Source organism: Geotrypetes seraphini, chromosome 1, assembly GCF_902459505.1.
Source record: "Geotrypetes seraphini chromosome 1, aGeoSer1.1, whole genome shotgun sequence".
NCBI classification, from domain to species: Eukaryota; Metazoa; Chordata; class Amphibia; order Gymnophiona; family Dermophiidae; genus Geotrypetes; species Geotrypetes seraphini.
In genome coordinates, this window is record NC_047084.1 from 465,961,959 (window position 1) to 465,976,942 (window position 14,984).

Sequence of the window (14,984 nt, forward strand, 5' to 3'; positions counted from 1 at the left end):
GCTTAGGTCAGTAAAATGCAGGAGCGATATATCAAATCTTAAATAAACAAACATCTGCTGATGACTGCCCTCCCTTACAAACCGGCACTCCCTCCTGCCATTAGATGCTCCCTAGAACACCCCCTTCCCTCCCCGGGTACATTTTTTGGTTGTTGTTGGAAGGAGGAGGGAAGCAATGTCCCTCATCCTTCAAGGCCAAAAAATCGGATTGGTGCAGACTCAAATAGTCATTACCGATTCTCTTAGTGCATCTAGCCCTCTGTGTCATGTGGTACCTCTGTCTACAGGCTGCTCCTAAATAATTGACAATATAAAAAAACTAGCCCTAAATTCGGGAGTCACCCAGTTATGTCCCTGACTTGGTTCTCCTTTTTGCTGTCTGTGGAAGACACCTGTTAAAGGTGAGCAACAATTCTTTGCTTGTCCTAGTATTTGTGATTCAGTATAGGCAGGCTAGATCCTGAGCTTTGGTTAAGTGTATGTGGAGTTTTTATTGCTTAGCTAAAAATGTGGCTTGAGAACTGAAATGCAGGCCAAAGTCTTTAAAGGAAATTAAGATCCCCGAAGAGGAGTAGGGAAGGGTCTTAACAACATGTTTGTAGATTTCATAAGAAGAGGAGTCTGGAACAAATTAGCATTTCAATGCAAAGTTCTAAAATTTAAATCAAAACGAACTGTAGAGCTGTAGCGGCCAATTTATTTCTGCAGAAATCTGTATCTGTTGCTGGCTGTAATCTTTTTCTTTTATCAGACTTTTTATGCAGGGCTTTTGAAATCCCACACGAAATACCTTCCTTGAAATATTCTTTTTCCAAAGGGCTTTTAAAAACCTCTTTCAGATGTCTTAAAATTCCTTTTTAGCAACTATCTGGATAACTCATACATTGATCAGTGAAGATTGTGGCAGCCTAGTTTTCTAAGTGAAAACATTTTGATTTGGTTTGGAAGGGGTAATTGCCACTTCCTTCGATGGCCAGTTGTAGTGAAAGTGCTTTGGGTTAAAAGTGATATTTGGGTAGAGAATTTTACTTTTTTGAAGGGGTCAGGGTGCTCTTAATTCCTCTTTTACTCTCTTCCCCCTATCGCAGGTGCTGTGAGGGCTGTCGAGTATGGTTTTCAGGAGTCATCTTTGGCCGGCAAAAAGTGACGAGGTGGTACTGCTCGAACTGCAGAGGTAGGTGTGAGGGGGCAAGAGGAAGAATTTGGTAATGGGATGGAGGAAGTAGGTTCTGTAAGTGCCTCCTACCTGGGGAAGGCAGGAGAATAAGACAATTACACTCCCTTTAGCTTACCTGACTGTTGTGCATATGTAAAAAGATAACACTAAAACAGGGATGTTCAACCCACGGGCCACATGCGACCCCATGAAGTATTTTGTTCGGCACTGCTCGAAGGTCAAGGGCAATGCGGTGTTTTCCTCTGCCGCCCCCTGGTGTTTACCATCTTGCTGCAGCGTTTGCTCAAAGCCGTGGGCAGCAGATCCTATGTGCCTCTTGTGGCTGACCCGGAAGTGTTCCCTCTGATGTTGCAACGTCAGAGGTAACGCTTCCAGATCAGCCGCAGGAGGCGTGTGGAAGCCGCTGCCCACTGCTTTGAGTGAACGCTGCAGCAAGATGGAGGAGGAAGCAGGCAAGACGGTAAACACCCGTGGCACAGAAGGGAGGGAGGGAGAAGGGTGTATTGGGACTTGAGAGGGAGGTGCTGCTCACGGCTTTCAGCAAAAAAATGACTAGCAGTGAGGAGGAAGCCGGCCTGAAGGTAAACACCTTGGGCACAGAAGGGAGGGAGGGAGAAGGGTGAGAGACTTGAGAGGGAGGGAGAACAAACTTAGGAAAAATGATAGAAGGAAGGAGGGAGGGGCATGAACTTAGAACACAGAATAACGGAAAAGATAGAGGGTAGTATGAGCCATAAGATGGAAGAATGGAGAGAGTAAGGGAAAGAGATGCAGAGGTGAGGGAGATAATAGAAAGGGAGAATTGGGTGTCTGAGAGATGGAAAGCGATGGTGCAATTGGGGAGATAAAGAAAGAGGAGAACTGGGCAGAGAGAGGGGGGACGGAGACAGAGAATTATTGGACATGGTGGTGGGAGAGGAGTGAGATAGAGATGCATGGGCACAGAGATAAGGGGGAGAACATGCTGGGCCGAGGAAGCCTCCTGGACTTTTTTTTTGGGGGGGGGGTGTATTTTGTTTTGTTTTAAGTTTTTTATTCATTTTTCATATAACAAGTGTACAATCTAAATTCATACAAATTCATTAAGTATTCACTTGACATTCTTTCATACCTTACTGTAAATATAACATTTCATTATATACTCTTTTACTATAATTTTTAAACAGCATATAATACTTAATAAGTAATAAGTATGTCAACTATTACTCAATTATAACCCCCCTCTCTCCCCTTACTTTGGGAAATGCATACAATAAAACAAAATATAATGTTAAATTATTTATATTTTATGATAAATAAAATAAACCCACCCACCACCCCCCTTATCAAATATCTTATTATGGGAAAATTATATCATTCATTGCAAAAGTCTGTTAATGGTCCCCAAATCTTCTTAAACTTATCTATATACCCTTTTTGTGTTGCAAATGTACGCTCCATTTTATATATATATATGGCATACTGAATTCCACCAAAAGTTATAATTTAACCTGTCATAGTTTTTCCAATTGTGTGTTATTTGTTGAACTGCTACTCCAGTTAATATAAATAAAAGTTTGTTGTTATTTGAAGAAATTTGACTCTTTGCTCTCATTGCTGTGCCAAATAAAATCGTATCATATGTCAAGGCTACCGGATTCTCCAACATCCTATTTATTTGAGGCCAAATTGATTTCCAAAATAATAATATGAATGGACAATAAAATAAAAGATGATCTAATGTCCCCACCTCAAGATGACAGTGCCAGCATCTATTAGACTTAGAGCTATCAAGGGGGGGGGTATTAAAAGAAGTGCCAGATTGGGCATTGGGGAGAGCTTATGGGACCAGAAACAGAGGACAGAGAGAGAGATGATGGGCAGTGGTCTGAAGGGAGAGAAGTTGGACCTGAGGTAGTGTGGAGGAAGAGGGAAAGAGATACTTGAAGGGAGAACTGTTGGGAAGAGAAAGAAAGAAATGGTGGACCTGGGGAAGGGGAGAGATGGGATGGGGGCAGTTGGCAAGAGAAAGGGAGAGAAGTTGGATTTGGGGATTGGAGGGAGGGAGACATGTTAGGCCTGTGGATAGAAGGCAGAGCGATACAGCATCTCTTCTTTTCCCCCCCCCCTCCATTTCATTGTTCAGCATCAAGGTGGGAGGGAAGAAGAAAATCAGAAAAGAGAGGGAGCAAAATGTTGGACTGTGGAGATAGAGGAGGAGAGATGGAACCATGGAAGGGCAGGAGGGAAGAGAGCTGGGATAAGATGATCCTAGGGGATGGAAAGAAAGGGACAGGGAGTTATAGCCTGACCCAGTGGTTCCCAAACCTGTCCTGGGGGACCCCCAGCCAGTCAGGTTTTCAAGATATCCCTAATGAATATGCATGAGAGAGATTTGCATACCTGTCACTTCCATTATATGCAAATCTCTCTCATGCATATTCATTAGGGATATCTTGAAAACCTGACTGGCTGGGGGTCCCCCAGGACAGGTTTGGAAATCACTGGCCTAACCAGTGGAGAGAGGGAGGGGGATTCTGAAAGTGGTGAGCCATGTGGATGAGGTCAAAAGGGAGATGACAAGATGAGTGAGAGAGCAGTGAGTACAGTGGTAGAAATGTGGTAATGGGGAGTAGATAGAAGGGAATAGGAGGCTGGGAAAGGAGTGAGATGGGAAATGGGAAAGCTAGGGATTGAGAGGTAGCTGAACATTTAAAAAGAAGGGTGAGAAAGGAAGGCAAGCTTTGAGTGGGAAAGGAGTGAGATGGGAAATGGAAGAGCTAGGGACTGAGAGAAGATGGAGAACTGAGAGGTAGCTGAATATTTAAAAAGAAGGGTGAGAAAGAAGGCAAGATTTGAGTGGATAGAGGCAGAAAAGAAAAAGTTAAGAAATCTGAAAGGGAAAAGTCAATACGTTGGAGACAGGTATAAGAAGGAAATGGAATGAGAGAAGAGGAGGAAAAAAATGGACAGCAGACACTGGAAAGAGAATTAGTTGAAGATAGAGAAAAAGCAGAAAGAGAAACTGGGACCAAGATGATGGAAAAACAAAACATCCTGACAACAAGGTAGAAAAAATAGTTTTATTTTGAATTTATTAACTGGAATATGTTAGCTTTGGGATATGTACATCACAATTATTTTTGTATTCAGTGGCGTAGTCCTATACAGCTGATTTGGGGGAGGGACTGGAGCCCAAAATTAGTGGATGGCACCAATGTTTTTCCATGCCTAAGTGTAATTTATAAATACTTGAGCTAGCAGGGATTCCCAAGCCCTCCCAACTGAAAATATCTTCCTCCAGTCTGTCAACTCAAAATCTCCAAGCTTTGCAGCCAATGGCAATATCCTCAAGCTGTTCCTGCTTTCATGCATGCATGAAAGCCAAGGGTGGGGGGGGGGGGGGGGCAGGGAGGAAGGAAGGCAGCAGCTCTGCAATATTGCTGCCAGCTGCAGAACTTGGGAAGTTGGAGGGGGAGGAGGTGGCCATCAGTTGGTGAGGTTTGGGGATCCCTACTAGCTACAGCAGGGGAGATATTCATTTTGAGAAAGCCTAAGTTCAAAGTGGAAGGCCCAAAAAAGCAGTAATATTTACCCTGATTAAACAATCCTCCACGTGCGCTGTTGACAGCTGAGTCAGCATCCCCGCTCTGATGAGACTCACCTCTAAAGTGGCTCACCGTAGCTGTAATAGAAGTGAATGGGAGCGTGCATCCCTGCTCATCAGAATGGGGATGCAGAAGCCTGTGGCTGCTCCCACTGTCAGTGGTGTGTGTGGAGGATCACTCAGTCAGGGTAAGTATTACTGCTTTTTTGGGTTCCTCTCCACAGTGTCCCTTTAATGAAGGTTTAATATTAGATACGTACATCTTCTATATTAGTAGATTGCAAATTTGGGACCTGCTCAATCTTTTTTTTGCTCATCAGCTAGTGTTAGTGTTTGTGCGGCCCCAGAAAAAAAATTTTCGGCCAATTCGGCCCAGGGAAGCCAAAAGGTTGGATACCCCTGCACTAAAAGAAGACACTTAAATGCAATCAAAAGACACTTGAGATGTGCTCAAGCTGCATTAGCCAATCATTCAGAAGGCCCAACACATAAGTTCATGGCCACAGGGTGGATCAAGGAACACTCACACAATTGTATCGGTAAATCCTTTTTATTCAGAGTACCAGCAAAGAGAGAACTTAAGAAGATTATGCTGACCTGAGCCAACACTCAAGTTTTTTTATTAGTTTTCAAGTTTTATTAGGTTTTTATATACTGTCTATCAAGGTTATCTAAGCAGTTTTTCACAATCAGATACTGAAGCATCTTCCCTATCTGTCCCGGTGGGCTCACAATCTATCTGACGTACCTGGGGCTATGGAGGACTGAGTGACTTGCTCACGGTCACAAGGAGCAGCGCGGGGTTTGAATCCACCACCCCAGGGTGCTGAGGCTGTAGCTTCAACCACTGCACCACACACTCCTCATTATAATCACACTAAAGCACAAGTTACAAAGACAGTAATTGGGGGGGAGGGGTGAGAAGAAGAGAGAGAAAGTGGACCTTTACGGGCAAATTGCCTCTGGTCAGGGAGATAAAATAGGGGTGTCATTCTTTATGGATGAACCTTCAAGCTATGCAGCAGGTATCGATCACAATTTTCAACTCCTCATTGTCCAGTGTACTGTGCTGCTCCCTTCAGTTTTCCTTCTGAATGCAAGCTGGAAGGTGTCTTTTTGATCTGTTCTGTTTAAAACTTTTTATTTTGGAGTTTTTAGTCTGAATTTTGGAGATTTAAGTGCCCCAGAGGTCGCAGTGTGCTGGGAGCGCAACTCTGTCTGGGAGAAGAAGCAGACTGTGTCTTCAACTGGCAGGCCAATCCCTCGGGTACCTGTTCAGCCAGCCTGCTTAAATATTTAAGGAGCTCAGGGTCTGCTCCCCTAGAAGCTGGCTCAGCCTGAGTACAGGCTGTTTTGTCCCCCCTAGTGGTCCGTTTGCTTTCAATATGTCGGCTGCATTCTGCCTCCCTTGTGAGTGGGTCCTCCGGGGTCTGAATCTTTGGTCCGACTGTCAGATAAAGATGTCAGAATTTTGGAACTGGACATTCATTTTTGAGGCGGTATTTCTTTTCCTTATACCAGCTGCACATGTAAGCTGAAACAGGCTGAGGCACTATTACAGCATAGCTGTTCTGTGTTCACAGAAGAAAATCCTGGAGAAGGACCGAGATTGTCTAGCAAAGTTACACGAGAAAATGGAGTAGATTCTGCGCCGTTCACGGAGGAGGGTGTTTATAAGCAACTTGAAAAACTGAAGGTGGATAAAGCGATGGGACCAGACGGGATCCATCCCAGGATACTAAGGGAGTTCAGAGAGGTTCTGGCGAATCCTATTAAAGACTTGTTCAACAAATCTCTGGAGACGGGAGTGATTCCTGGGGATTGGAGGAGAGCGGATGTGGTCCCTATTCATATAAAAGTGGTCACAGGGATGAAGCAGGAAACTACAGGCCGGTGAGCCTCACTTCAGTTGTTGGAAAATAATGGAAGTTTTGCTGAAAGAAAGGATAGTGTACTTCCTTGAATCTAATGGGTTACAGGATCCGAGGCAACATGGCTTTACAAAAGGTAAATCGTGCCAAACGAACCTGATTGAATTTTTTGATTGGGTGACCAGAGAGCTGGATCGAGGACATATGCTAGATGTAATTTACTTGGATTTCAGCAAAGCCTTTGATACAGTTCCTCATAGGAGGCTGTTGAACAAACTTGAAGGGCTGAAGTTAGAACCCAAAGTGGTGAACTGGGTCAGAAACTGGCTGTCGGACAGGCGCCAGAGGGTGGTGGACTCAGTGTTCCCTCTAAGCTGAGCGCATGAGCAATCGCTCACTATTTTCAGTGGCGTCGCTCATACGTCGTCTCCTGTCACTCACTCGAGGGCGGACGGAGGTGAGAGGAAGCGGCAGCGGCCTTAGGGGTATTTTAAAGTTGAAAGATGCAGCAGCGGCTCCTCTCAAGATCCACGATTGCATCGGACTTCCAACACAGGTGGGGATTCGTGAGAGGAGTCGCTGCCACGTCTTTCAGCTTAAAAATACACTAAGGCAAGGCAAGGAGCAGGGCACACCGAAGAACAGCATGAACATACCAGTAAGGCTGGGGACTCGCGTATACGCACTCCTGTGGCCATGGACCTACACCTCACAGAACACGCAGATAGGAGTGCGCATGTGTGCCTGCTCATAAATTTGTGGAGTATGTAACTTGTCGCTCATGCATATTTTTTTTTGCACACACCTCATCAATCCTTAGAGGGAACATTGGTGGTGGTTAATGGAAGTCGCTCGAAAGAAGGAAAGGTGAATAGTGGAGTCCCTCAGGGATCAGTGCTGGGGCCAATCCTGTTCAATATGTTGTGAGTGACATTGCTGAAGGGTTAGGCGACGAAAATGATAGGAGGCTTGCGCCAGAAGACGTATGAGGAGAGATGGAAGCCCTGAATATGTATACCCTAGAGGAAAGGAGAGACAGGGGAGATATGATTCAGACGTTCAAATACTTGAAGGGTATTAACGTAGAACAAAATCTTTTTCAGAGAAAGGAAAATGGTAAAACCAGAGGATATAATTTGAGGTTGAGGGGTGGTAGATTCAAAGGCAATGTTAGGAAATTCTACTTTACGGAGAGGATGGTAGATGTCTGGAATGCGCTCCCGAGAGAGGTGGTGGAGAGTAAAACTGTGACTGAGTTCAAAGAAGCGTGGGATAAACACAAAGGATCTAGAATCAGAAAATAAGATTAAATATTGAACTAAGGCTGGTACTGGGCAGACTTGCACGGTCTGTGTCTGTATATGGCCATTTGGTGGAGGATGGGCTGGGGAGGGCTTCAATGGGTGGGAGGGTGTAGATGGGCTGGAGTAAGTCTTAACAGAGATTTCGGCAGTTGGAACCCAAGCACAGTAAAGGGTAAAGCTTTGGATTCTTGCCCAGAAATAGCTAAGAAGAAAAAATTAAAAAATTTAAATTGAATCAGGTTGGACAGACTGGATGGACCATTCAGGTCTTTATCTGCTGTCATCTACTATGTTACTATGTCACAGTGATTACCGGCTTTTGAAGTATTTAGATAAAATCGATAGAGGGAAGAGTAGCTCTGAAATGCCTGTTTAAAAGTTTCTGAGGCTGCCTAGAGGGTTGCTTTTCTTCCCCCAAAAAACAAAATAAAAAAACCCAACCTATTTTTGTACTTTGGTGTGGCGTTTTTCAGCCATTTTTTGGTGCTAAAAAACTGCGGTGGCCATCTTGGATTTTTGTTTTTAAAGCCTCCATCTGCCTCAAAAGCACTTCATTTTGTCTTAAAAACAATCTTCATAGATTCCTCAGACCCTATTACCCCTATATTATGCCAGATTTACTCTGGATGGTCAACTGAGGAGCATCCATGCGCCACGTGCTGCAGTGCACTTGAGGGGACAGGAGCCGGGGGTTTGGCCCCTTTGGACATCTCTAGGGCTGGGGTCCTGCAGGGGATTGCATCTGTGAGGAGAAAAACACCTCCAGAACCCCAGGGTAGCAGTTTGGCGACGTGCCACAATGCAGATGTCACGGAACCCAAGAGATGGAAACTGGATTTTCCTGTGGGGTCCTAGAGCTACCTTGGCAGGGGTTTACTCCTGATCTTGTGAATCGCATGTGGCAAGCCTGTTTAAACTGTTCATTTTTTCCACAGCTACATGGAGATATGATGGAGGATGTGCGGGCAAGTCTGCTCACAGGGGTTGCTCTCCCCTTGGAACAGGATTCTGTTCCAGAAGATGTCCAGTCTGATCTGGACGGTGCAGATGGGGAGCCTGATTCTATGCCTTTACTGTCTGAGTGCAGCTTCTCTGATGGGCAATGCAGGATCCCAAATGTGGTCTTTTCACATCAATCTCCTAGAGCTACAAGCGATCCACAGAGCACTACACACATTTGGGGATCATGTTTTCAATCAAGTAGTACTAATATACACAGACAACTGGGTTTTGCAAGTGTACCTTAACAAACAAGGGAGCACAGGATCTCACTGCTTTTGCCAAGAAATGACTCAATTTTGGAATTGGGCCATTCCTCAAAATATCATTCTCAAAGTTGTATAATTAGCAGGCAAACAGAAGGCCATTCCTCAAAATATCTTTCTTAAAGTTGTATAATTAGCAGGCAAACAGAATACAATAGTGGACAAGCTCAACAGATTCCTTCAACCTCACAAGTGGTCACTGAACTCAAAAACAGTACAATAAATCTCAACATGGGGGGTGGCCCCTCAGATTTATTTGCGACTTCCACCAATCACAAACTTCTACGTTACTGCTCCAGACTACACTCGCCCCATTTTCTGGAATCCAACGCCTTCCTATTAGATTGAACAGACAAATTTCTCTATGCATTTCCCCCCCAATACCCTTAATAGGAAAACTGCTATGATTCTCATAGGTCTGAGATAGCCAAGATAACTCTGGTTCCCTCTTCTTTATCTCAGTGTCTAGGAACCCATTCCTCTGAAGACTTTTCCCAACTCAACTCTTCTCATTCAGAACGAGGGATCCCTCCTCCACCCCAGTCTACATTCACTAGCTCTTATAGCCTGGTAACTCTCTCTCGGCATGTAAATGACTTTGAGCTGATACTGAGGCAGACAGATATCATAGACACTTTTAGGAAGCCATCCACATAGCGCTGTTACCATTTCAAATGGACTTGTTTCATCTTATGGTGTAACAAGCAATCATTACTTCCAGATATGTTTCCTCTGTTGTAAGTGTTGGCATATCTTTTTCATCTCTCCAACTCTTGACTAAAGACTACTTTAGTGAGAGTGCACCTTGGTTCCATAAGTGCTTTTCACATTACATTAAATGATAAACCTCTGGCTACACACCAGTTGACTTCTAAATTAATGAAAGGTCTCGTACTCAAAACCCCCAATTAATCCTCCTCCAGTTGCTTGGGATCTCAACATTGTACATTACACTCTCATAAAGCCACCATTTGAAACACTGTTCAAACTCACAGAAAATGGCATAAATATTCCCTTAGAAAATTAATAATCCACTTATATCCAAATTTCTAAGGTATTAGATATATTAAACTTCAACTTCCCATTCTCATTCTGATGTTTAATATATATGTTCTCTTTAAGACCTCAGAACCACCACTCCTCCGTCCCACGCTAGGTGTTTCAAGTGGTGAACTCCTCACCGGTCTTTGTTATAATTTAGTTAGTACTTAACTCTATTGCTCATTGATTATTGATTTGTAATTAATATCACTTATCTTGGTAATGGTGATAAATTCACTTCTCACAGTGTATCAAGCGGTAGGACCCGACATGTTTCACCAAAGTTTCGTCAGGGATCCACACTTAACTAGGGTAAAGACTGTATTTGCAAATCAAATCCGGTGTATTCTCCCTCTCCTCTTCCTGAATGAGAATAGGAAGTTGAAGTTTTTAAAAAAATTCTTTATTCATTTTATAATTCACAACAAGTATACAGTAAATATCAAACAATTAGAATACAATATCACTTGAAAATCTACCATATCAAACAACAAAAAGATATAACCCCCACCCCCTCCCACTTCCATATACAACAAAAAATATACCACATGAATATAATATCTTATCATTCATATATATTATTAATAGAAATCCAACCCCCCCTCCCAATCCACATGTAAGTTGAAGTTTAATATATCTAATACCTTAGAAATTTGGATATAAGTGGACCATTTGAAACACTGGCATCTTCATTACTCAAATATCTTGCATGGAAAGTAGTCTTCCTGATTTGCATCACTTCAGCTTGACAAGTCAGTGAGCTTCAAGCACTGGTTTTAGATCTGCCTTATATCACGTTGAAAGAGGACTGCACCTTAACTTTGGTCTTTGATCCAAAAAAAGCTGGACTCTCCTTGACTACAGCATCTTTTATTCAGCTAAGTAACTGGAGGGACAAGTGCTTAATTTTTTCATTCTCTGTTCAGGTCAGTGGGTTAGGCATTTGGGGCATTGCAGGATAGTGAACTTTTTGTCTTCCACTTTTATATATATATATATATATATATATATATATATCACACTGTTTTCACTTGACTTGTACTTTAAAGCACACAGGAGCACCCAGCTGATGGTAGTGAGTGGCAATCTCTGCTCAGTGTTTGCTGGCTTTGCTATTCTAAGCACCAGAACTGATCTTTGAGTTGCTCTTTTTAGCTTTCAAACTCACGCTTAGGGTGCTTCTTATCTTAAAAATTTAGATTTGAGGTTTATATATTTTTGGTGGAGTCTAGGGAGTCACTTTCCTGTAGTGTCCTAGGGCACGCCCAACTTATATTTTGGTGGCCACTCCTATTGAAGACATTTGTAAAGCAGCAACCTGGGCCTCAGGACGTACTTTCACATTCCATTTCTGTCTGGAGACTCATTTCAGACGGGATAGTCTGTTCAGCCGAGCAGTTCTACAAAATTTATTCTCCAAGTGTCAACTTCCCTCTATCCCTTTCAAAGTTGCTAAGAAGTCTCATTTTTGAGAATATGCTGCCTGCTTGTCCTGGGATAAAACACAGTTACTTACCTGTAACAGGTGTTATCCAGCAAAAGCAGGCAGATATTCTCACAACCCTCCCACCTTTCCTAGTTGACTTCTTAGCTTTTTTATTGAACTGATAGTTCTGCGAGCCAAAATCAGGCGGGAAGGCACCTGTGCAGTAGAGCAGTCTTGAGAATTCTAAAGAACTTAAAGTGACAGTCCAAGCTGATTATCTCAGCAGACACTCTAGACCTGGAAGAGTGATCGTTTGTCTCAAAGAGCTTTTCAAAGCATTGTACAATGCTGGGATCGTCCATCGCTTGACTTGATGATCATGGCAACCAACAAGAAAAGGGCGTGCTTCTTCAGCCGAAGATGTGAACCTGAAAGCGCTGGCTTGAACACCTTAGTTCAGCTGTGGCTGGAAAGGGAACTGTTATACATGTTTCCTCTATGGCCCATGATAGGGCAACTGATTCACAGGATAGCAGACTACCCAGGGAGCATCATTTTAGTATCCCCAGATTGGCCGGGTTGACCTTGGTATACAAATATAGTATGTTTCCAGAGGGACAAGAGTTTCAGGTTGCCAGTACATCCAGAGCTTCTGTTTCAGAGACCAGTTCTGAGGATCCTGGTGGCTTTGGTCTTAGGGCACAGCTCTTTAACACAAAGCCTCAGTACGCAGAAGATACTTGGAGGTAGTTACATAGAAACTTGGTGGCAGATAAATAATAATTTTTTTCTTATATACCGCCAAAGCCATGATAGTTCGAGGCGGTTTACAACAATATGTGCTGGACAATCAGCGAAGTGGTCACAATACAGAGTTATCGAATACAAGCCATGATAGTTCGAGGTGGTTTACAACGAAAGGTGCTGGACAAACAGCGAAGTGGTCACAATACAAAGTCATCGAATACAAGCTACAGAATGGAAGAAGTGGAAAGCTATAAAATTCTTAGGTTACAAATCGATTAAACAAATTTATTTTTACAGATTTTCTAAAATTGAAGTAGGATGAGGAATGTGTGATAATGTTACCCAGCCAATCGTTCCATTTACCTGCCTGGAAGGCGAGAGTTCTGTCCAGGAATCTTTTGTAGTGGCTGGCCTTTATTGTCAGATAGGTGAACAGATGAATTCTACGTGTGGGCCTAATAGAACTATCCAGATTAAATTGAGAAACCAGATACGTGGGGGCCAGACCAAATATTGATTTGTAACAAAGACAAAAAAATTTAAACAGAACTCGTGCTTCCAGGGGCAGCCAATGAAGTTTTTGATAATAGTGGCTTATGTGTTCCCATTTCTTCAGCCCAAAAATCAGTCGAATTGCCAAATTTTGAATACCTCTGGGTCTTAGAATGTTTTTTTTTTTGAAGGATCGCAAGTAAATGATGTTGCAATAATTGAGCATGCTTAAGATGGAAGATTGAACCAGTAAGTGGAATGATGCTGCATCAAAGTATTTTCTGATGGTTCTGAGTTTCAATAGTATCGAGAAGCATTTTCTAACCAATAAATCTGTGTTTACATTTAGAGTAAGGTGGAGGTCCAGAGTCACTCCCAGAATTTTTGTGGAATGGTCAATAGGGAAGACCTGACCATTCAAGAAGATCGATGAGTCTTTAATTTTATCGTTTGGGCTTGCCAGGAAAAATTTGGTTTTGTCTGAGTTGAGTTTCAATTTGAATTCGGTCATCTATAATTCAATATGCTTTAGAATGGATGATAGTTGATTCTTTGTCTCAAAAGTCAGGGTAGTAAGGGGAATAACAATAGTGATATTGTCTGCATAGATATAAAATTTAACTTTTAAGCTTTGCAGTAAGTTCCACAATGAGGCAAGGTAAATGTTGAACAATGTAGGGATAGAGGAGAGCCCTGCGGGAATCAGCAAGAGTTTACCCAGCTGCAGGATTGTTTATTGTCACTATAGACTTGATATGATCGTTTGCTCAAGAAACTCTGAAACCAAATGGCCCATCCAGTCTGCCCATCTGTTGTAACCTTTATCTCTTCCTCTAAGAGATCCCACACTTTCTTGAATTGAGACACAATCTTTGTCTCCACCACCTCTTCTGGGAGACTGTTCCACGCATCTACCACCCTTTCTATTAAAAAAAAAAGTATATCCTTAAATTACTTCTGAACCTATCACCTCTTAACTTCATCCTATGCCCTCTCATTTCAGAGCTTCCTTTCAAATGAAAGAGACTCAACTCATGCACATTTATGCCACATAGGTATTTAAACATCTCTATCATATGTCCCCTCTCCTACCTTTCCTCCAAAGTATACATATTGAGATCTTTGTGTGTGTGTCCATATGCCTTATGAAGACCATGCACCATTTTTAGTAGCCTTCCTCTGGACAGACTCCATCCTTTTTTATATTTTTTTGAAGATGCAGTCTTCAGAATTACACACAATATTCTAAATGAGGTCTTAGCAGAGTCTTATACAAGGATATCATCTCTTTTTTCCTATTGGCCATACCTTTCCCTAGGCACCCTAACATCCTTCTAGTTTTCACTGTCTTTCTCAACCTGTTTGGCCATCTTAAGATCATCACAAACAATCACACCCAAGTCCCGCTCTTACATTACATTACACTAGAGATTTCTATTCTGCCATTACCTTGCGGTTCAAGGTGGATTACAAAAGAGTTATAGAAGGTGGGTTACAAAAGAAGATCATTGGTCATTTCTAATGAAGATAAAGAGTAGATCAGGTAGTATTGGTGAGTCGCGAAGAAGGAAGGTATTCGTGGTGTTAAGACTTTTTCAGGGATTTTTTGAAGAATATCTTATCTGAATATCTTGTAGTCTGGGGTTGTTATCAGTAGATTGGAGATATGGTTATCTAGTTTTGCTGCTTGAGTGGCTAGGAGGCCATCGTATAGTTTTTTCCGTTAAACTTCTTTGATTGGGGGTGAGTGAATGGAGTGTGTGTGTTTCTATGTCTGGTTGAGGTGGTTTGGATGAAGCGGTTGTTCAGGTAGGTTGGGCTGTTTCCGTTTAGTTCCTTTTTAATGATATCCCCCCTTGTTCCTTTTTAATGATATCCCCCTTTGTACCTTTTTTATCATAGTCCCCCTTGTTCCTGCCGCCAGCCATTCAGAAAGTGGCGCGGGCCCAAGCAGGAGTGTGTAAAGCTTGGCCCTGACCGCCACGCACCTGACTCGTGTGCCTGCTGTCAGAAAATAATGCAGAGCTGTGAAGGGAGGGAGGGAAGAATTAAAAAAGGTATGGATTGGGTTTTTT

General features: G+C 42.7%; 1 protein-coding gene across 5 annotated transcripts in view; it reads left to right on the forward strand.

The window, feature by feature from the left end:
* MBD1 (methyl-CpG binding domain protein 1) overlaps positions 1 to 14,984 on the forward strand; it is a 219,942-nt gene that overhangs the window by 19,846 nt on the left and 185,112 nt on the right. For all 5 annotated transcript variants that reach the window (XM_033923952.1, XM_033923978.1, XM_033923987.1 and 2 more), the window contains exon 4: positions 1,089 to 1,174. In XM_033923952.1, coding sequence (XP_033779843.1) covers positions 1,089 to 1,174 — 86 coding nt within the window. The remainder of the gene's footprint in view (positions 1 to 1,088; positions 1,175 to 14,984) is intronic.